General features: G+C 41.2%; 1 protein-coding gene across 1 annotated transcript in view; it reads left to right on the top strand.

The window, feature by feature from the left end:
- Positions 1-24046, top strand: part of NMNAT2 (nicotinamide nucleotide adenylyltransferase 2) — a 116487-nt gene extending 92441 nt beyond the window's left edge. Inside the window, exons 4-11 of the mRNA XM_073593365.1 lie at positions 1103-1181; positions 9038-9164; positions 13065-13145; positions 18010-18054; positions 18148-18224; positions 18362-18463; positions 19783-19850; positions 21187-24046. Coding sequence (XP_073449466.1) covers positions 1103-1181; positions 9038-9164; positions 13065-13145; positions 18010-18054; positions 18148-18224; positions 18362-18463; positions 19783-19850; positions 21187-21289 — 682 coding nt within the window. The 3' untranslated portion in view covers positions 21290-24046. The remainder of the gene's footprint in view (positions 1-1102; positions 1182-9037; positions 9165-13064; positions 13146-18009; positions 18055-18147; positions 18225-18361; positions 18464-19782; positions 19851-21186) is intronic.
- Positions 24047-24210: the final 164 nt, after the last annotated feature.

Here is a 24210-nt window from a genome sequence, read left to right as displayed (position 1 = left end):
TTGGTTTGGTATTGTTCTAAACACGGGAAAGATGCGTTACTTTACAGGCATACTAAGGACACCCCCAGGCACAATATTTAAAGGAATATTTAATTTTTATTGTTTCACTTTAAGCATTATTAAAATCACTGCTCCTGAAAAAATGGCCGTTTTTTAAAACTTTTTTTTGCATTGATACATGTCCCCTGGGGTAGGACCCTGCTCCCCATATACTTTTTATGGCAATAACTTGCATATAAGCCTTTAAAATGAGCACTTTTGATTTTTCATGTTCATGTCCCATAGACTTTAATGGTGTTCGCTTATTCGTAGAAATGTTTTGCCTGTTTGCATGTTCTGGTGCGAACCAAATTGGGGGGGGGTGTTCGGCTCATCCCTAATTACAACCTGCCTACATGCAGGTAGGGAAATTCTGGAGAAGGAGAGGTTATTTGTAGTGAAGAAATTCTGGAGGAGGACAGGTTATATTTAGGTACAGGAATTCTGAAGGAGGACAGGTTATACAGTATGTAAATACATGAGATCTAGAGGAGGACAGCAGGTTTTATGTAAATGAAGGTGATCTGAGGGAGGACAGCAAGTTACATGCAGGTACAGGAATTCTGGAGGAGGACAGGTTATTTGTAGGTAAAGGAGTTCTGAAAGAAGACAAAGGGGTTAATTTACTAAAACTGGAGAGTGCCAAATCTGGTGCAGCTGTGCATGGTAGCCAAACTGCTTCTAACTTCAACTTGTTCAATTAAGCTTTGAAAAATATACCTGGATGCTGATTGGTTTCTATGCAGAGCTGCACCAGATTTTGCACTCTCCAGTTCTAGTAAATCACCCCCCATATTATTCTAGCCCAAAAATCCTGAAGGAAGATAGGTTATCTACAGTACAGGTGCAGGAATTCTGGAGGAAGATGTTTTATCTGTAGTACAGGAATTTTTAAAGAGGATAGGTTAGCTGTAGGTGCAGGAATTCTGGAGGGCGACAGCTCGTCCTCTGTAGAAAAAGAATTCTGGAAGAAGATAGGTTATCTGTAGTGCAAGAATTCTTGATGACAGGATATCTATATGTGAATGAACTCTGATGGCTAACAGGTTATTTTGTAATGCAGGGTAGACCCTTGGGAGTGCTACCAAGATACTTGGCAAACAACATGCAGTGTGTTGGAGCATCACAGAGACCTCATGAAGGTAAGACACTCTCAGAATTCTTCAATATAGCAACAGCCAAGTTAAAAAAGACTTCATGTATCAAGAATTAAAGTTAGTTCCTCTTAGCCACCAAAAAGATCCCTCTAAAAGGTCTTCATTTGATAAATGGCTGTGGAGAATATCTGCATTTCTGAGCATCAGGCCCAAAGTGATAATAAGCAAAATATACAAAGTAAAAATGTCTTTGTAGCCAGTCCGTCTTCATCTTGTGCTGGGCTGACACGCATTGCTCTATAGCAGAGGTCTCCAAACTCTCTAAACAAAGGGCCGGTTTACTGTCCTTCAGACTTTAGGGGGGGCAGATTGTGGCCAGTGCGAGAGAAATATCCTGGATTCAGTTGGAATAAACAATGCCACAGTGTTGTGTTACACTATGTGATTTATTATGCTCTGTGTCTTTAAGAGTTGTTGCCTCTGTCTATCTGAACTCTCTCTCCCACTGTAGTTCTGTATATTCTCCTCCCCTTCCTCCCCTTCCTCTCTTCATTGTGCACAGTATACCTCATTGCTGTAACATCTTTACATGTGGCTTACAACTTCAACGTTTTTCTACCTATGAATATCCATCATTAAACGGAACATTCGAGAGGATCCATTGTCTGTCTTTCCATACAGTGAGTTATTAATTGAGTTAAGTTGTCTGAATTGATGCAAGGGATAAATAGATCACCTGATCGTGTAAGCCCTATGCGAAGCTGAAGATAAAGTTTATGGCTTTGTCGTTGAGTCAGAACAGTAGAAAAACTCCACAGCCTAATAGCAAGATTTCTGCATTACAGTACTGATACAGACAAGATTTACTGCCCTCATTGCAAGAAAAAAATGAGTCAGCAGCACATGGAATCTTCATAACCTGAGACCAGGCTGCATGGTGTCATATTACAGCACACAGATTCTGCCTGCTTATCACTCAGCCATTGTCCTCCTGTGTCAGCATGAGTTACCACAGCTCTCAATGTGAATATACAGCAACCCCAGCACAAGACACTGAGCCAACTGACTTATCCAAACGCTCAGTCAAACCCACCTGGAAAGTGATGGAGAATTATGAAGCCTTAAAGTGGAGTTCCACCCACTTTTACAACTCTTCAGCATCCCTCACTAAACTGTGCACTGTAAACGAATTGGATATTTTTTAATTTTTTTTCTCAGCACTTACTATATATATGCTGTATTCATTTTTCACGTCCTCCTCCCTGGCCGCGGCCCATCGCATCATTTCCTGTTTGCAATGCCTTCTGGGAAGGGGCGGCAACTTCCTCTGACACTGCCGTTGCTATGGAAACCTGACCTGAAACCTATTACACTGCTTGTGCTGCACTGAGCATGTGCGAGATCTGCAAGGATGAGATCCAGGAAGAAATACAGCCTGGCTTCAGATGCCCACACTTAAGATGGCCACGGCCTGCTGTAAGTTTATAAAATAACAAACTACTGCTATAAACTAACAAAACAGACCTTAGTTTACAGACTAACTTTACTCGAATACATTAAGCTTGTGTATTATAGGGGTATTTTTATTTAAAAAGTATAATTTCTGCCAGAACACCACTTTAAAAACTGACTTGTTTAATAGCTTGAAACTATTTTGGGAAAAGATTGCTTCTGAATCAAATACAGTGTCTGTTGAACATGAACTACTGACACTAGAGGGTGCCATTAAACAACTCTCTATCTCTTATGAGCTCTATCAGCTTACCAGTGACAAGTTCATTAATGTCTTACAAAATATGAACACAGAACTTTCACTCGAGGAATTAAAGAATTTAAAGGCTCTTAATCTGGAAAGAGAGTTTTATCCAGCAAACCAAATTAAAGGCAGAAGCAAAGATAGAGCTTCTACAGGACACTGCATCTCACAGATCTGTTTCCACCAGACATTCTAAAAGGTCTTCTAGAAGTCATAGTTCAAGACACTCAACACTCAGTGAGCGTCGTATTAGTGCCCGCGCTGAAGCAGAAGCCAGCAAGGTCCAGGTCGCATATGCAGAAAAGAGAGCAGAGTTGGAAACTCAGACCGCACGTCAAAAAGCAACAATAGAAATCTTAAATGAACAGTGTAAACATGATGCAGCTATGGCAAAGCTAAGGGTCCTAGAGCAAGCTATCAGTGTGGACGAAGGTGCAAGTGAGAAAGACAGCATCAACCTAAACATAGCAGATATAGAAGATCCCCTCAAACGCACTAAAGACTATGTCCTAAGCCACTGCAGTGTACATTCCATTGTCTCCAGTGCTCCTGACAACATAGAAACTCCTTCACAGCTTCAAGTTAAATAGGTTCCAGCAACTTCCTGCACGCAAAATCACTCCAATGCATTTCCTGCCTGCCTACCTAACCTTCCTTCTTACGTCACAGAGCATCAGAGCAAGCTGCAAGCAAGTCATCAATTTCCTGTCATCGGTACAGCATCGAATCAACGTACCATTGGAACAACTGACTTCAAGCAAGCAACTCACCTAAACGCATCTGCTGCACCATATTTCCCTGTGTCCTTTAACAACGATGTCAAAGATAGTGCAATCAGCACCATTCAGCCAACAACATCTCACATAAAGGCAAAGACAACTGGGACAGCAGAGTTTGTGAGGTACATACTTCGCAGAGAGCTCACAAAGACTGGTCTTACAAGTTTTGATGACCAACCCGAGAACTACAGAAGTTGGAAATGTGCTTTCAGAACTGCAATCAACGATCTTGGCATTACAGCGGCTCAAGAATTGGATCTGCTGATTAGATGGCTTGGTCCTCTATCTGCTGCACTTGTTAAGCCATTAAGATCAGTTTTCATGGACAATCCTACAGCAAGCCTCATAGCTGCATAGAGCAAAATTATGGCAGTCCAGAAGCTATAGAAAATGCCTTTGTTAATGCATCTGGAAACTTTCCCAAAGATATCTGGTAAGGACAACATTGAGTTCCAGAGACTGAGTGACCTTCTCCTTGAGCTTCAGCTAGCCAAGGTAGACCCAAAACTACCTGGACTCAGTTACCTTGACACTGCAAGAGGGGTAAACCCAATCGTCTCCAAGCTCCCGTATGGTTTACAAGAGAAATGGTCTGCACTAGGATCATCGTACAAAAAAGAGAACAAGGTTTCCTTCCCTCCATTCTCTTTCTTCTGCAACTTCATCAGGAAAATCGCAGAGACCAAGAATGATCCAAGTTTTTCCTACGGTGAGTACAGTCTCTTCTCACCATTTCCTAAGAGTACCAGTCTTCAGGGCAACTATAGAAGCCGTAGAGGCCCAGCATCCGTAAAAAAGACTGACATCCTTCCCACTCCTACCACAGCTGTGGCCATGGACAGACAGAGTAGGAAGATTGAAAACCCTAACAGAGAGTGTCCCATTCACAAGAAGCCACACCCCCTCAAAAAATGTATCGGCTTTAGGAAAAGGCCTCTTGAAGAGCGTAAAGAGCTTTTAAAGACATTTAGGGTATGTTTCAGGTGCTGTGCTTCTACCAAACATTTTGCAAGGGACTGTAGTGTGTCCATCAAGTGCATAGAGTGTGGCTCCGAAGAGCATGTGCAAGCCCTCCATCCGCTTGAGCCCAGCTCTGCACAACCTGCTAACGCTCCTCCCAGGTTAACACATGGCGGGGAGAATACAGACCAAGTGCCTAATTCTGCCATAATTTATTCATCCTGCACTGAAGTTTGTGGAGAAAACCGTTGCGATAAGTCCTGTGCTAAAATGTGCTTGGTGAACATATACCACAAGGACCAACCAGAAAAGACTCTAAAGGCTTATGCTATCCTAGACGATCAGAGCAATAGATCGCTTGAAAAATCAGAACTGTTTAATCTATTTAAAATAAAAAGGCGAAGCTCATCCTTACACCTTGGGTACCTGTAGTGGAACTACAGAGGTTTCTGGAAGAAGGGCTCATGGTATCTTCTCTCAAAGGTAACTTGCAATTACCCCTACCTACACTTGGTGAGTGCTAACAGGGAAGATAATCCCTACTCCAGCTGCTGCTTTCCATCACCCTCACCTGAAGGTAATAGCAAATGAGATAACGCCGCTTGACAAAGATGCTCAGATCCTTCTTCTGTTAGGAAGAGACATTCTAAGAGTTCACAAGGTACAAAGACAAGTCAGTGGACCCCCAGATGCCCCATTTGCTCAGCACATGGATCAAGGGTGGGTCATCATAGGTAACGTCTGTATAGGCAAAATGAAGAGACCTACCAACATTTCGTCATTCAAGACAAATGTTCTGCCAAATGGCCGAAACACTTACTTTGAGCCATGCCCACATCACTACTGGGTGAAAGAGAAGATAGCCAGCCACGGATGGCAACATGGTATCTCAGGTAACACAAGCCCTTTCTCCTGCCACGATGACGACGTCGGCTCTACAGTGTTTAATACAACCAGTGAAGATTACATACTGGCTCCTTCAATGGAAGACAAAGAATTCATCAAGGTAATGGACAATGAGTTCTTTCAAGACAACTCCAATAACTGGGTAGCACCCCCTACCTTTTCGTCTCCCAAGAGAGAGACTGCCCAACAACTCGCAACAGGCCATCAGTAGATTCTCCTCCTTAAAATGAAACTTAAGCAGGAAACCAATGATGCAAAGACACTTTGTGGACTTTATGCAAAATATATTTGACCGAGATCATGCAGAGCCTGCACCCCCACTAAAGCAGGGAGAAGAATGCTGGTACCTTCCATCCTTTGGCGTGTATCACCCACGTAAACCAGACCAAATCAGAGTTGTCTTTGATTCCAGTGCTCAGCATGAAGGTGTTTCTCTCAACAACATGCTCCTTACAGGGCCTAACTTGAATACCAGTCTAATAGGAGTCTTGATTCGCTTCAGACCAGAGCCTGTAGCAGTTATGGCAGACATTCAACAGATGTTTCAGTGTCAGAGAAGACAACAGAAACTACCTCAGGTTTCTATGGCACAAAGACAATGACATCCACAAGGAAGTTATAGACTATCGAATGAAGGAACATGTTTTCGGTAACAGTCCTTCCCCTGCAATGGCACCTTATGGGCTAAGGAGAACAGCTCAGACTGGAGAAGAAGAATATGGATCTGCTGCTCGTCAGTTTGTTGAAAGAAACTTCTATGTTGACGACACACTCAAGTCTTTTCCAACTGCTAAAGAAGCGATTGATCTCCTCACCAGAACAAAGGAGATGCTGGCTACAGCAAACCTTAGACTGCACAATATTATATCCAACAGCCAGGAACTTATGAATGCCTTTCACTCTGAGGACTATGCCACTAGTCTAAAAAACCTTGATTTGGGCACAGATGTGCCTCCTGTACAGCGAAGTCTGGGTTTGTTGTGGAACATCAAACAAGACACATTCACCTTCCAAGTGTCAACTTGTGACAAACCCTTCACTAAGAGAGGAGTCCTGTCAGTGGTGAATAGCATCTATGACCCACTCAGTTTCCTTGCTCCAGTTACCATTCAAGGTAAGATTCTGCTAAAACAGTTATCTACTGAGAACATAGACTGGGATACTTCCTTACCTAGTGAGAATCAACACAAGTGGGAAAGGTGGAGTCATTCTTTGAAGTCACTAGAAAAACTTCAGATCTCCCGTTGCTATGTTCCAGGTTCCATTTCAACTGTTTACCGGAGAGAAATTCATATTTTCTCTGATGCATCAGTTGAAGCTATTGCTACAGTAGCCTATTTGAAGACCTCTGAAATGAATGGAGAATCACAGTGTAGTTTTGTCCTAGGCAAGGCAAAACTCACTCCCAAACCTGCACATCCCATACCAAGACTTGAACTTTGTGCAGCCGTGCTAGCAGTAGAAATTGCCGAAGTCATATGAAGTGAAATGGACACTAGAATTGATTCTTTCACCTTCTATACAGACAGTAAGGTAGTACTTGGTTACATATACAACCAAACAAAACAGTTTCATGTGTACGTCAGCAACAGGGTTGAACGTATTAAGAGATTCTCTATACCAAGTCAATGGCATTACGTTCCCACTGAACTCAACCCAGCTGACTGTGGGACCAGAGCCATGTCATCTGCTGTTCTTCAGGACAGCTTATGGCTGTCACCTCCAAGCCTTTTGTGTGAGGAGTCCTACTCGCCCCCTATTGACTCCATGTTGAAGACTCACAAATCTTTACCACTCACCCATGATACTTTGTCTACCTTTCTCGCTGAAGTGTGTGCCATAGTGAACGCAAGACCTTTAGTGCCAGTATCTTCGGATCCTGATGCTCCAGTGATCCTTACTCCAGCTTCCCTTCTTACTCAAAAGATTGGGACTGCTGTGATATCTTCAAGTGAGATCGAACCCGTGGATATCTACAGGCGTCAATGGAAGCAGGTGCAGCATCTAGCCAATGTGTTTTGGCATTGCTGGAGGAAGGAGTATCTTCATCACATTCAAGGTCGTAACAAATGGCAAACATCTAAGCCTAATCTTAAGGTTGGAGATCTCATCCTTCTAAAAGACAAGGAAGTTTGTCGGAATGAGTGGCCTATGGGTCTTATTACCAAGGTTATGCCCAGTGACAATAACAAGGTCCGGAAGGTAGAAGTCAAGGTAACCGAGGGAGGATTGACACAAACCTTTACTCGACCAATTACTGAGTTAGTACTCCTTTTGCCAGGTGAGTGCAAGGCTAGCCATGCTGTTGGCACGGTGGGGAGTACATTGCTGCTATCTACAGTTTCTACTCTGAACTTTGGAATTCTTTGAAGGCGTCATACGTCGGACTACATGTTCTTCAATCCTGTTGGACTTATGTTTATACTTGCTTTGTTGCATGTTTTTCATTACAGGTTCCAGGACATTTAACAGTATTGAACTTACTGATTATATATATTAGTTTATGGTTATGAAATCTAAAGATTTCAGATGGGGAGTGTTGTGTTACACTATGTGATTTATTATGCTTTGTGTCTTTAAGATTTGTTCCCTCTGTCTATCTGAACTCTCTCTCCCACTGTAGTTCTGTATATTCTCCTCCCCTTCCTCTGTCTGATTCATTGTGCACAGTATACCTCATTGCTGTAACATCTTTACATGTGGCTTACAACTGCAACATTTTTCTACCTATGAATATCCATCATTAAACGGAACATTCGAGAGGATCCATCGTCTGTCTTTCCATACAGTGAGTTATTCATTGAGTTAAGCTGTCCGAATTGATGCAAGGGATAAATAGATCACCTGGTCATGTAAACCCTATGCGAAGCTGAAGATAAAGTTATTACCTTGTAGTTGAGTCAGAACACACAGGCTTTGAGGTCAGTGGGAATATAGAAATTACATAGTGCCATGGTCAGTAGAAGGAATAGTGCCCCATTATTGATATCATGTTGGAAGAATAGTGCTCCATCATTGTTGTCATGTCTGGAATTATTCTCCACTCTTGGTGTCAGTGGGAAGAACAGTGCCCCAAGGACCGAAACAAGGAAGGGGCTGCATATGGCCCGTGGGCTGCAGTTTGGAGACCACTACTCTATAGTGAATAATTTAAATATTTTGTATATATTAACTGAAGCTATCAGGCAGTGCTAATGAGGCTGTGATGAAGCATCGTCTTATATACAGTAATAGAAGAAATGTTGCCTATAACTGACTCAAAATCTAGGTGTCATCTTCATAGTGCAGGCTAAAAAATATAGGTTCACATTATCTTGATTTATAAACAAGCCTCATTCTGCTCATGGAGGTGTACATGGTGAGTATGCTATAATTAGTTTATGTAAAATAAAAAAAAAAAATACAAATAGAATGTCCTATAGCTTTCTAGTGAGTTGTTTCTGTATAAAATTATATGTTAATATATTTTGTGAAAGTATAACCTTTATAATATTTTTCAGAGAGTAACTGGCTGTATCTTGTCTAATGTGAACACGCCTTCTGTCACACCTGTGATTGGACAGTCACTGAACCAATCAACACAGCCTGTCTACCAAAACAATAATCTCACCAACAAGCCCACTGCAGGTAAGTGCATGCTAAGCATTTTGGGCCCAATGTACTAAAGTTTTTAACAGAAGAACGGCCTGATGCACACAAAAATAGAAATAATGGGGCGTACACACGGTCTGACTTTTCGACCGGACTGGTCTGACGGACGCCAACAGACCAAATCCGGCGAACAATCCGATCGCGTGTGGGCTTCACCTGACCTTCAGCGGACCTTTCCAGTCGCAAATCTGATGGACTTTAGATTTGGAACATGCTTCAAAACTTTACGCCGTAACTCCGCCAGACCCAGAAATACGCTCGTCTGTATGCTAGTCCAACGGACAAAAACAGACGATAGGGCAGCTATTGGCTACTGGCTATCAACTTCCTTATTTTAGTCCGGTGTACGTCATCACGTACGAATCCGTTGAACTTTGGTGTGATCGTGTGTAGGCAAGTCCGGTCGTTAGAAAGTCCGTCGAAAGTCTGTCGAAAGTCTGTCGAAAGTCTGTTGGACAGGCTGTCAGACTTTTGTAGCTGAAAAGTCCGACCGTGTGTACAAGGCATAAGAACTGACTGGTTGCAGTAAGCAATTATTATTAATTAACCTTTTTTTTTTAATAAATATGGAAGGTCAGGATTGTACTCACTGGCTGATCCCTCCTGTATTGATTTGTATTGTAAGTGTACTGTCTGCCCTAATGTTGTAAAGCGCTGCGCAAACTGTTGGCTCTATATAAATCCTGTATACTAATAATAATAATACACACTTGATGTAAAACATTATGGAAGATCCACAAACTTACACACTTGCAGTGAACATGATTCTTTGCCATGCCGCCTCCTGTTCTTGTGGACAAGGTTACACAGTTGACTCCGAGGTTGTCGTATGATACAGAGAATACAGCTGGCTATAACTACAGGATTAGTTTAAGGGGCATCCAGAAATATAGATTACTATGTACAATTAGGCAGTTTACATCAGTTTGCAATAGATGACAAAGGTATAAACATCCATGCTTACAAAAATTAAATAGGATGCAGACATTTTCCATTTTTTCTGCAAACACAAATTGACTCAGTTGTAAGTGGGTGTAAATGTACTGCCCATTGCCCATTGATGGCTGCCCATTGACATACATTGCATTTTAGTCTGGATCTATCTGAAACACTAATAGACAGATCCAGTCTGAACGCCCATCTGAAATGGCTCTTCATCAGTTTTATCTTAGCAAAAAATTTGACTGTATTGATGACGTCCATGTGAAAGGACCCTAAGATGATTTAACTCTGTTAGGGCAGTGCCAGGATGAGGACCTTTTAGCACCCATGGTGAAAAAGCAAAGGTGCACAGTACAAAATTTGTGAACTACTGTACTTTAGCAACACTGATTGCAGGTCTGGCCCTCTTCCTCTAAAGCGCTCAGGGTGGCTGTCTTTTCTGACTACCCTTCGGCCTGACCCCGTTTGTGGATGTTATTATTCCCAGTGTTATTAGACGAAAATATTTTCGTTGACAAACTCAACACTATTTTGCCGCGTACACACGGTCGGAATTTCCGACAACAAATTCGATGTGAGCTTGTTGTGGGAAATTCCAACCGTGTGTAGGCTCCATCGGACATTTGTTATCGGAATTTCCAACAACAAAAATTTGAGAGCTGGATCTCAAATTTTCCGACAACAAAATCCGTTGTCGTAAATTCCGATCGTGTGTACACAGTTCCGACGCACAACATTCCACGCATGCTCGGAATCAAGCAGAAGAGCCGAACTGGCTATTGAACTTAATTTTTTTTGGCTCGTCGTACGTGTTGTACGTCACCGCGTTCTTGGCGATCGGAATATCCGACAACATTTGTGCGACCGTGTGTATGCAAGACAAGTTTGAGCCAACATCCGTCGGAAATAAATCCAGGATTTTGTTGTCGGAATGTCCAATCGTCTGTACGGGGCATTTTAGTTGACTAAAATATGACTAAAACAAAAACAATTCAGATGACTAAAATACAACTAAAACTGAAATGGCATTTTAGTAAAAAAACTATGAATAAAACTAAATCACAATTTGATGTAAAAAATTAAAGAGATTGTAAAGTCTTGTTTTTTTTTCTATAAAAAATGACAAACATGTTATACTTACCTCCTCTGTGCAGTGGATTTGCACAGAGCAGCCCAGATCCTCTCCTTCTCGGGTCTCTTTTCTTTGCTCCTGGCCCCTTCCTGCTGTCGAGTGCCCCCACAGCAAGCAACTTGCTATGGGGGCACCCGAGCCGAGTCACAGCTCCCTGTGTCCATTCAGACATGGAGCCGCGGCCTGCCCCTCTCTCTCCTGATTTGCTTACTGACTTTGATTGACAGCTGTGGGAGCCAATGGTGCTGCTGCTGTGTCTCAGCCAATTAGAAAGGAGAGTCCCGGACCACTGAGACACTTGTGGACATCGCTGGACAGAGATGATCCTCAGGTAAGTATTAGGGGGGCTGAGGGGGGCTGCTTCACACAGAAGGGTTTTTATCTTAATACATTAAGATAAAAAACCTTCTGACTTTACAATCCCTTTAACACTGGTTATATCACAATGGCTAAATCTGTGTCTGTAGTGCATGTTCAAACCTTAAGTCTAGGTTCACATTCATGTGGGGTACGCTTGATGCATTTTTCAGGTATATTTTGCAGTGCCTTTTGTATTTTGAAACCCTCGTTTTTTATGTGTTTTTGCATGCAGTTTTCATGCATTTTGCATTTTTTTGTTTTTTGTTTTGTTGTTTCAGCTCCACTGTCTGCCATTTCTTATATGGTCATGGGGCATAGCCATCCGGTGACGTCACCCAGAGAACCCGCCCATTGTGACGGCATGTGACTCACTCGTCCTCTCCCTTTCCTGAACTGCTGGGCTGCATGCCTGGATAAGACCGAAGGAGCATAGTATGGACTTGGGAGGGGATCCCACGCCATTTTTGTCACAATTTTTTTTGCTGACAGCTGATGACTCATCGGTTGTTAAGGACACGGTGGCCGGCTTCCTGGCCCACTCCTTAGCAACCAGATATATACAGTGTTTTTAAAGGGGAAAAAAACCCAGAAAACGTAAAATGTATCAAGAATTGCATCACAAATGCAACACTTGTCTGTTACAAGCAAGACATGGGAAAAAAAATCCCTGACCCTTTCCAAAAATGTACCGGCTGTAAAATACATGGATGTGAACGTGTACCATAGGAAACCATGTTAAATGGACTGTAGTGAATTACTGCAAACTGCAAAATGCACTAAAAACTCAGAGTAACTTAAAAAGAACACAGTGGGTGGGATGTCACATCTTGATTGATGGATGATCAGCCTCCCATAACAGCATGAGCACACAAGCTGTAGTCTCCTCCTACCTGAACACTCAGTACTCGGGCAGACCCTGCAGTTTATCGCGTGACCGTTGTATACAGATCAGCCAAAAAGGTATATAGTGGCAGTATTTTAATGTTTAAAAGAAGATTTAAACGCTGTGAGCACTCGGGGGGGGGGGGGGGGGGGGGGTTTCGCAAATTGACTATTTTCATATTACTGGATTTAGTAACACTATAAGTAGTGTTTAAATTAATTTTTTTTTTTTTAATTATCTGATGTGTATCGCTAAATAGGCTAGAGAGGTCAAACTAAATACCTTTTACTGAACTTTCCAGTTCACTAAACTGCAGGTCATGTCAAAGAGAATAATTCTTTATTTGTCTTGATCATACCAGGTGTACAGTGTTAGTGTGCTTTAAAACAATAGTATACGTTGCATTTTTGCTCCATTCAAATCAGCTGAATGAGGTCCTTCTAATAATAAAATGTGCCTAAAATACATTGTAAACACACAAGCTCATACAAAGAACAGATGTACCATATCTAATGCCAGCAAAACTCTTACTATATCATTTGTTGATTTCTTTTCTTAGTAAGGTTTCTGGGGAAAGTTGGTGAAGGACTGAGTCGCATGTGTTGTGTCCGCCCCAATCTGCAGCGTGTTACATTTGTAGGTAAGTATCTCCATTTTACACAATCAAATATGCAACTGATTCTATCATTATTGTTTCCAAAGTAAGCAAGGGTGTTAAAATGATTGATGAAGGCATTTAAAGTGACACTAAGCTTGGATTTAAAAGGTAAAATTATCTATGCAAGTATGTATTCTTAACTTAAAACGTACAGTATTTCACGATGTAAGGGTATTTTGTATAAATGTATTTGTTTTTAAAATACCTTCATATCCATGTTGTAGTATCAAAATGTGGCCTATAGAGTTCACTGTTGTTACAAATACACATTTGTAAATTAAAAGAGAAGTAAAGGGTTTTTTTTTTCCAGTATCATACTTACCTAGGTGGATGTAGCATCGGTCCGATGCTACATCTGTCCCCCGGCGCCTCTACACTGAGAACCGAGCGACCGAACACTGCCGATTGCGCGGTTCTGACAGCTCACCTGTCTGTCACAGCTCTCTGCTCTGCCCCCTCCACTCATTGGAGCACTGGGCTGTGGAGGGGGTGGAGCTGCCAGCTCAGGCTCTCAGCGGCTCACTGAGAGGCTGAGCGGGGTGTCAGTCCAGGCACCTGGCGGATCCCGACTTTATTGTGGTGATGATGCAGTGCCTGGACTGACAGCAGTGACATCAGCAGAGAGCGGAATTGCACTCCTGTGATCCATAGGAGAAGTACAGCCAAACAAGCTTTGGCTATAAATCTCCTTTAAATGTGCCAGTAGACTGTACTACAAAGAATTGTTTATTCAGGAAGAAATCTTGGTGTAGACTTAAATGGGCAGAGAGGTCCCTGAGAACATTAGTAAGAAAATGTCAACCTTTACTTGCATGATGCACAAATGATGCTCAAAAAAAGATTAAGGGTGTATTTGCTCCAGGCCCACTGAGATGGGGGCTCACCAAAATACTTGCAAGTAATGGATAATTTATTGGGAGTCTGTGAAGGTAGTCAGATCTCAACACCTTGGAACTCTAGAAAGCAAATATACTGTGGGATTGATTTATTGAAACTAGAGAGTGCAAAATATGGTGCAGCTGAGAATGATAACCAATCAGCTTCTAAATTCAACTTGTTCAAATAAGCTTTGACAATTGTAGCGCTGGTAGATTTTTATCTACCGCTGATAGGTAAATTTAGTGGGTCGCTTATTATAGGAAGTTAAATTTACCTCTGTTCCAGCTTGGCTGCATTGCATGCAGTTCCGCATTGTGCCGGTGGGTGTCATTGTCACCATCAGCAGGTGTTGGAAAAGCAACGTGTTGAAGCGAATGAGTGCTCCTCTTTCCCGGAGATAACTCGGTGGAGGTGGTCCTCCGAGTTGCATTCTGGGAGAGGGTATTTATGGGACAGATGCCATGTTTTAGGGTTTGTTTTCAGCCACCTGCTGGCCCTCCTGGCCGACAGGTATGCACTAGGAATACCACCTCGTGGTCCTCCGGTCTGGTGCCCACGTCGCTACGCCGTGTGGGTGGGCCCAGAAGCCTGTCTGGGGCCTACCACAACAGCAGAGAAATGGTCCTGAGCTGTCTTTCCTGAGTAAAGAAGCTGGACAACCGAGAAGATCCCAGGGGAGGACCCGTCATGGAAGGATCATGCAGAGTGCTGGTCTGGAGAGGGGCCTGGTGACTCGGCTGGAGGACGCATTCCAAAGTAATCTTACAGTATAGTACTGCTGGGTTGGCTTAAAGGTTCAAGTACTGTATCTGACTTTCACCACAAACCAAATGACATCTCCGTCCAGAGGTAAACTCAACGGAACCCTAGACCCGGTGCCGGTGAAACAGAGGTGTCGAGAGTGACGGTAACAAGCCCGCTTAAACCAGCAGCTCCACCGAGAGTTATTGCTACACAATAAAAACTGGAAGCTGATTGGTTTCTATGTAGAGCTGCACCAGATTTTTGCACTCTCCAGTTTTAGCAAATCAACTGCTTTGTCTTAAACAGAATATTTTCAGTGTTTAACATCAATGTGTCCGTAAAGTTAAACTGCCAATAAAGGAATATGAATATGACTGTTGACTTTCTACATAATGGATTTGAAACTAGAGTACAGATAAAGAATAATGACTTTTGTCCATCTTTGAATTATTGCATACTAGTTTTCAAACACAGCCAGGCAACTAGCATTTTCAGAAAGAGGTGGAGAGTGGCAGCCTCCCTATTTTTTTTTAATGACAGATGTACTTTGGCTGTCCTTGTGCAAATAAGGTTACAGTACAATGCCTAAATTATATTTTAGGTGTACAATTGACCATACTCAATCAAATTTCAGCTGCTTCCTGCTGAATTGTCTGAAACTCAAGCCATGGATGGCCCTGTCAGCACCAACCAGTTCAACAAAAGTCGATATTATAAATTGACCGAGCTGGGTCGAAAGTTATTTGATGAACAGCTGTCTGAATAGAATAGATGGCAGGGGAGATTCCACCATCCATGTTTTTTTTTCTCATTTTTTTGTTAATGTGTGCTCATTTTCTTTGTTGATTTTCCTTTATACAGCCCACATGATGAATAAGGGAAATTTACAGGTGGGCACAAAGCCCACATAACCCCCATCTTCTCTGAAATTTTCCAGGAACATCTGCAGCCCTCCACCTAAAATTGCAGCCCTGTGCCTCCTCTGTCATCTTCTTTGTACTGAAAAGAAAGACTGACTCCAGACCTGCCCGGCAGCTGCCAGATCTTCAGGGGAGAGAGACTACAGTACTAGCTGTCACTTTGAATGCCTTTTAAATGACAGTGTGCTGGAGGCAAGCCGTGATTTATAAAAACACAAACCCACAACGACACAAGCTAGCTACTACTTTAGTCTCTCTCCCCTGAACAGCTGGTAGGACTGGACTCAGTTATCTGAGAGAGAATATAATAGTAGCTGGCTTATATTTTTGTGAATGATGACGCTCCAGTGCACCGTAATTCACAACAACACACTACTGTAGTCTTTCTTCCCTGAATGGCTGGTGGCTGGATCTGGGCTCCTTTTTACCCTTTCAGTACCATGAAGTGTTTAAAGTACAAATAAGGTAGCAGATGGGGCATGGGACTGCAAGACTGCATGTAAGGCTGCAAATTGAAATTTGGAAGGTTGCTTTAGTGCTGGGTGTATTCCCCTTGGAAATGCTGATAAATTAGGCTTCAACCTGAAATGGGGCTACAGCAAGCCCAGACATAAAAGAAATGTAATTTTATTCTAAAATCACTCCATGAATCTGAACAGGACCAGGTGCTATGTACAGCGGTTCCCCTTGGGGATTCAAAAATGTTTTTCAATTTCTTGCAATACTTCATCTTTAAAAAGGAAGAGAGACAGAATGCAAACTGAACATTTGCTCTTTCTAGTGGCTAATAGCTAAATTTAATACAGTAACAGAAGTACGAAAGTCACATAAAAATTACATCAACCTAAAAGCGCTGCAGTATTACCTCAAAATATGTATTAACTGAAAGTGCATTTCATTTTCCCTTTGAACTCTAAATACATTTTGCTTATTCTTGAATTTATTGCTCAATTTAAAAAAAAAATATATAAAATGTTAGACATCCTAAGAAAGTGAAATTTGTTTGAAATGTAGAAAATAAATTTTGTTTTTAAAAAAGCTGATAGAGTCATCTTTTTACTGGGCCAGCTTGTATCATCTGTTGGTCTTGGTCTCACAATTTAAGCCTGGGTATGTGAAAGTGTAGGAGAACTCAATAATAAAGGTCTAAACACAAACTATTCCAAATATGTCCTTTTATTTGCTTAACTATACAATGTTCCAACTCATTTAGAAGGTTAAAATGGCCTCTTCTTCATGGTTTATGTATTAGGGCCAGTTCACACCACATGCAGTCCAGTGCATGTTTTTTTTCTGCATCAAAAATGCATGGAAAGTAGGTTATATGGTTTTCAATGGCATAGTTCACACCAGTGCTTGTAGTTCCAGTGTGTTCCAGTTCCAGAAAAAAAAGTAGAACATGCTGCATTTTTCCTGCACTGGACTGTACTGGAACACTGTAAAATGCATCAAAAACACACTGGAAGACACATGTCCTTATTTAAGGTTAAGAAAAAAGAGGGGGGAAAATGCACTGGACTGCAAAAAAAAAAAAAAAAAACACACTGGAATGCATCAAAAATACAGCAAAAACGTGCATGCAGAAAAGCGTCTGGAACACATCCGGACTGCGTTTCTATGGTGTGAACTGGGCCTCAGGCAACCTGACCGGCACCGCTAGCAAAAAAAAAAGCTACTACTGTGTAAATGTCATCATGGTTGTAGGGATGGACATTCTCTGGTGAACTAGTCCTGTGGTTAATTTTCTAGCTGTCAATCATAGGTGTGTGTACAGGCTGTGCCAGGTGTGCCTGAGCACATCCTAATTACCCCCCATCTGCATTAGCATTATGCGTCAGCAGGAAGATGGGAAAGACCTCCTCTTACTGGCTCTGTCATAATAGAAGTGCGTACACTTCTCTTCTACTGTGCTGGCAAGGAGATCAATGTGTATATATATATATATATATATATATATATATATATATATCTAGACACACACACACGGGTTTGAGCTTTGGGGTGCACACCCTAATTCAATAGGTTGTGCGCACCTACACTACCAATGTCATCCACCTGAGGGGGTACACCTTCTTTGTGAGCAGCCCTGATTGAAGCTCTCATTCTTGAAAGGTGAATTTGCCAAAACTTGTATCCATCCAAATTTGACCCAGTCTACAAACACTGCCACATTTAGAATACATAGCTGCACATGTAGGATCCTAGATGCTGCTGCACAATTATAGACATGTTGTGGTCACATTGTTTTCCAAATTGTATGATTGATCAATTGGTTGATTGATTGATGTATTGATTTATTGCAGATGAAAATGCTAATTTGGGCACAGTGATGAGGTATGAAGAAATAGGTAAGTGGCATCAAGAGGCAGTGCTGCGGTAATGGTAGTATTCTACTTTGATTTTGTCCTCTTGCTCACATACTTACTGTCCTTCCTACCCAGAGCTACGGATCTTGCTCCTGTGTGGTAGTGACCTGCTTGAGTCATTTTGTATCCCTGGCCTCTGGAATGAGTCCGATGTGAGTATTGTTCCTTTTGTTGTCAGGGTTCCCTTCTATTATCATTCTTCTCCTTGGTGTGACTGGCATCCCAAGTTGTGTCATGTGTCTGCTTCACCTTATTTGTTCCTCATGGCAGTCTGATTTTCTTCCTGCAGATGGAGGTGATCGTTGGTGACTTTGGCATTGTGGTTGTGCCACGTGATGCAACAGACACTGAGCAAATCATGAATCACTCGTCTCTGCTCCGTAAATACAAGGTGTGTTCTTACTTTATCAGGTAACTGAGGTCAGACATTCATTGATAACCAGACTGAGCCTTCAGGCAACGATGAACTGTTACATTGCAGTGATTTCACAAAAATGTATTTATTTTTTCAGAAACTTCACTGGAAAACAGGAGCAGCCCATGCAAATTAACAATGCCTTTTTGGGGTTGTGCTCAGAAAATTCCTAATGATACTATACAGTATTACTCACCAACCCCTGTAAATGCCTAAAAACATAAACCCATCTGACAAAGGATATAATTGCCATAATATTATTCTGGTCTTGACAATGTATTAGCTGTAATAAAATTTTAGGTATATCATTTTTTTTAACATGAAAAGGTTTATTAGAAAACTTTTGCGTGTAACAACATACATGAAAAACAATCATAAACTTACAGGTACCATCCAAAGACCATCGCGATACATCCAGCAATATCATTTGCACTATGCAACAAAAGATACAAAAATGGAATGCAGATTAAATGTATACTCCTCCTCTATAAAATCAGCAGTGGGAGCCTCCATATATTGTCCTGAGTTGTCCTCTGGTACAAAACTGGGAGGGATCTGAGAGTAAAGCAGCAGGGTAGAAAATTAATTTTACACAGGGAGTACTCCTGCGCTACCTAGTCTCCCGACTACCAAGTCCAGTGGGCAAAGCCCAGAGGTATCTAAACAGGCCAACCAACATTTTTTCTTAGCCAGGCAGCCCCTATGTTGGTAAATAATACGTTCCAGCTGTAAAGTGTCACCCAACTGTTTAAGCTATTCATTAATGGTGGGCGGTATATCAGACATCCAATGGCAAAGAATGAGTCTGTGAGCCTGAAATAGCACCCACAAAATGGCCTCTTTTGTGAAATCCTGGAGATCTAGGGAGTCTAAGATACCTAGAAGACATTGTTTAGGATCTATCAATAGAGTAATGTAAACACACTATTCAAAATATTAACCACCCCAGTCCAACAAAAATGCAATTTGGGATAACGCCATAAGAGGTGAATGAGATCCCCGTGCTCCCTTTGGCACCTGCTACATGTGGGTTCAGAGAGAATACCCATTCTAGATAGTGTGTAATTGGCCCGTAACAAAATATACAATTTTGTCAGTCATTGTAGGTGGCTAAGTGAAACCAGTGGAACTGTCTGGAGTTCAATGTCCCACTCATCCCCAGACAGGGTTCCAACATCATTTTCCCACTTCCCCGCCGCACCAGCGGGGAACCCCTCCAGATAAAAAGATATCAGCAGTTCTATCGTTTTTAAATTTATAACTGTGTGTTAACCTAGGATTCTCTATTCCTTCAGAATAACATCCTTGTGATTAAAGATGATACCAACCATCCTATGTCCCACGTGAGCTCCACTAAAAGCAGGTAATGGACAGTACTGTATTGTGATCATTTATGTATATGTTTTCCTGTAGCTAGAAATATATATTGCTTTATAAAATGTTTGCAGTACTACGTGAGCAATTTTTCGGTTGCTTAATTCTGCTCTTGACCCAACTTGCCCAAATAAATATATAGTGTATTTTTCCATTAATTCTTTATTTACTATAGTGGAGAGTAAATCTGGCTCCATCTTCAGATTGCATATCTGAAAGCTGTGTGGTGCTGTCTTTTTAATAACCTATAGTACCCTGGGGATCTTTTGTCATGTATATAATGTTATTTTAAAAATGTAAAAAAACACCCAAAAAACATGGGTGATTATTTTAAACACAGCACTGTCATATAGAAACTATAGCTGGCTCTAAAAACCAGAGAGACATGCACATCAGCTTAGTGCATATGTCTGCAATTTTATGTTGCACAAGAATGCTTGGTTCAGCTTTACATACATGATTCAGCTTGGATCCTGGTGTTCCCTTAGAGCAGGGATATGCAATTAGCAGACCTCCAGCTGTTGGGTGCCATGCTTGTGACTGCCAGAGTCTTGCTTTGCCTCATGTGACTTATAGTTCTGCAACAGCTGGAGGTCCACTAATTGCATATCCCTGCCTGAGAGGATTAATCAATGGAGTATAGGTAGTGTTTTAATCCAAGATCAGTAAGCTGAGGGTGATTGAGGACTTTGAAATAAGTAAGAATTGGGTGGTGTTCTAATCCTTACAGGTACCTTTAAAAAAGCTCAGGTATCCCTGGAAATCCAATTCTTACACTTTGTTTACTTTTTTATTATTATTACGGCAATTATTTTTATTCAATAAAGGCAATTAGTTAATTGGTGCAAAATAGAACAGTCTTCCATCTACACCTCTACGCGGCTTGAAAGGAATCTGCCAGATTTGGAACATGGGCAGTGACAACAGATTTTGAAAGTGTATGATTAGAAGCTGTCATCTACTTGGTTAGTTACCCACCCAGAACAAGCATGGGCATATTAGGTGCCCAGACACTTTACTAGCTGCATGCTTGTTCTGGACCAGTGATTCATCAAAAAGTGAAACAGGGAAAATGTTTACTGCCCTGAAGTCTGCATCTTCAAAAGCAAGTAAGCAGTGGCAGTTCCTCTATTTTTCCTTGGGACAACACTTGTTTAATGGTAGATTTAGAAGTGTATGTTATATCCTATCAATAGTGTGGACTTCTGGTAAAAGGACAGTGTCAACAATACACTTGCTATATGTTCTGTAAGTGAAGTTTTTTTTTTTTTTTTTTAATGTGAATTCAAATGACATGAGCTGATGGGATCTTTGTTTTTCCTCAGACTGGCCTTGCAGCATGGAGATGGACATGTGGTGGATTACCTAACACAACCCGTCATTGACTATGTCCTGAAAAGTCAGCTTTATATCAATACATCCGGTTGACTTTGTGTGTTCCAACATGGGGCGTAGCTATCTGCTACCTTCATCACCACAATAAAATGTGTTATTACTCACTACTCACCACAATCTCCTCACAGATCATAATATCTCTGTTACCCCACTCATTACAGCCCTACTCACCTCTCTGCCTTACTCATTTTCTTAAAGGGTACGTCACTTTGTTATTATGGAGGCAGCCATCTGTTTCTGGGACCAACATTTCAAAGAATGCAGCTTCCCTGTTCACTAGTAGCTTGTGACATTACCATGACAGAAGGTACAAAGTGCTAAGGTGATGTCCCTGGTTCCTAGTGAATGGTTACACTGAATATTGGTTCAGTCTACAGAATGGCTCTCATCACTGAATATGAGTGACAGATATGCTTTAAGACATTCTCACTTCAAAGCCCAAGATGAGAGAGCACTCGCTGTACTAGTGAAAAGAGTGCTTGCAGCAGTGTTGTTTTCTGAAGTGTTTAGGCATAAAAGCCGTTGTATACCGACTCTTCTGGGGGAAGGGGGAGTTTTTGGGATATCAGTTAACCCATTGGGTGTCTTGCACATCATGCTACACTAAATGGGTATTTATTCATTCCCCACCTACTAGTTAGTTTTTTGGATGAGGGTGTTATTTATAAATCATGTATTAATATTTAGCAATTCACAGTACCTCTTTTTCAACTGGGATAAAGACCTCATCCCTGTCTTCTCTCCATCTCAATTTTTAGAGGGTAGTGGTTATCGGGAACTAGGAAACATTTCTACATCACTTACATAAGCATTGTGCACACAGTTAGCATGCCTTGCTGTGCTTCTATCTTCATGGCATTTTAATAGTCTTTATTAAACTTCTATCCAGGAGGGCAAAGCATGTGTTTATCCACAGTCTTACAGGGATTACTTAAAAGCAAGGGTGTAGCTTTCAGAACGACTCCTTCCTAATTAAACACATGAACAATATATTTTCTCAATCAATTTTTTTTTAAATAGATAGATGATGCTAGATGTTGACTTATACCTGTATACTCATTGAATCAACACATGTCAGCATGGGGCTCAGTAATGGGGGCAACATATGGCCCCTTAGTTTTAGGCATTTCTGCTTTAAAGAAAATTTCCACTTAAACTATGAATTTATTAGTTATGATTAATATATTTGGGAGTAGGCAAACACAGTTTCAGTTTAATTGCTAAATTGTACCACCAAATATGTAATGTAAAGTAGAGATAGTGGGGTTGATTTACTAAATAGACTGTGCACTTTGGAAGTGCAGTTGCACTAATTTTCCCCAGAGCTTAGTGAATGTGGTGAAGCTCTGCTGATTTCCATAATCTAATCACGTGCAAGCAAAAATGCTGTTTTTTTGTTATTTTTCTTGCACTTGATTGTGAAAGTGAAATCTTTACCACATTCACTAAGCTCTGGGGAAAGTGAGTGCAACTGCAATCTATTTGCCTTTAGTAAATCAACCCCAATGAGTATCTATATCTGCATTTGCACCACTGACCTGCAAGAAGTGTAGTAGGTTGAAAATAAAACACCCAGATGAAGCTGCTTAGTTGTACACTTATGAGGCAGCAGCAGGAGATGGGCACATATAATTTCTTTGTTTTCATCATTGGTGTAAGGGAATAACCAAGGTTCACTTATAAGTATCTAAGCTGATGTAGGTGTCTAATATGTATATTATCCTAATGCTTTCTGCCAAATGAGTTATTTAATATTGGAGCACCTATTACATACCTATTAAATTTGATGCATTGTTCAATGAAAATCATACTATGCACAGATGGATTTAGGACCAGGTTAAGTGTAAATTAGCTTTGTAATATCTGCACAGATCCAGGACCTCATTATATGCCCTCACTGCACCGATGCTCACTCTTGTCAGATGACAGAAGTTAGAGCAGTAGGTTAGAAGAGGGGAATACTCTTAGAAAAGAGCTTCAATAGTAGCTTGAAAATGATAGATTCAAAACTTTGAATTAAGTCTACCTCCATTACCTTTCCTCCAACATAAAATCAGAAGTTTTGATCAGGCATTTTCTTTAATGAAGTATATTTTCACAGCCTTTTTTTCAATTTTGTAAAGCATCTATAATACAATCTTAATAGTTTTTGCTGTGATTGTAGTGGTTTTAGCTGAAGTTGATGTTGCCATTGTACCAAATTTTCTAAGCTGAAAACCATGCAAGCACTGTTATAAAAATTCAGTTGTAGCCTCAAGTACCAATAAACTAGTACTAAAGGTATATTTATAATATTTATTATTATGTTTTATGTATAATGGGTGCATTCTTTCATTGCACTATATGAGTCCCACAATGTGTTAGATTGAAAAAGTTTAGGTCTTTGTTACATGATTAGATCACGCTTGAGTCTAGTATTTTTGTAGGTTACAGGGCATAAAAGAAAGCTGTACCTTCTTTTTGAAGGAGCTTGGACCTAAACTTGTAGGCTGCCATTTTCATTCTACAAGTGCTGGTTGTCTCTTGCTTTAATACTTTGAGTCATTGAAACAGAGCAAATGCAGAAAAGGACTTCTGGCTTTACTCTGACATTCTAGATCTGCACAACTGTTCCAGGTCAGTGGCTCAGAAAATACTGTAGCCAGTGGGTGAGCACAGCTCAGGCAATTAGCATTTTCAGAAGGAGATCAGCAATAGCAGCCTCCATATCTCTCTTGGGGAAAAAAATGTTTTTAAATGATGACTCTAGTTGGATAAATGTTTACCTGAACCCTGTAATATAAGAGACTGCATACTTACCTCTATTTCTCTCGGCAAGAGAAATATTCACTCTTATGTGGAACTAGCAGCACTGCCTCTATCCGACACTGCAGGTTGTGCTGGATAGCATATTCCCCCTGGGCACACATATTGGATAGCAGTGGTGCTGCTAGCTCTGAACGAGTACTGAAAAA

The sequence above is a fragment of the Aquarana catesbeiana genome, linkage group LG07, assembly GCF_042186555.1.
Source record: "Aquarana catesbeiana isolate 2022-GZ linkage group LG07, ASM4218655v1, whole genome shotgun sequence".
In the NCBI taxonomy this organism is placed as follows: Eukaryota; Metazoa; Chordata; class Amphibia; order Anura; family Ranidae; genus Aquarana; species Aquarana catesbeiana.
This window is presented reverse-complemented; position numbering and strand designations above follow the sequence as displayed.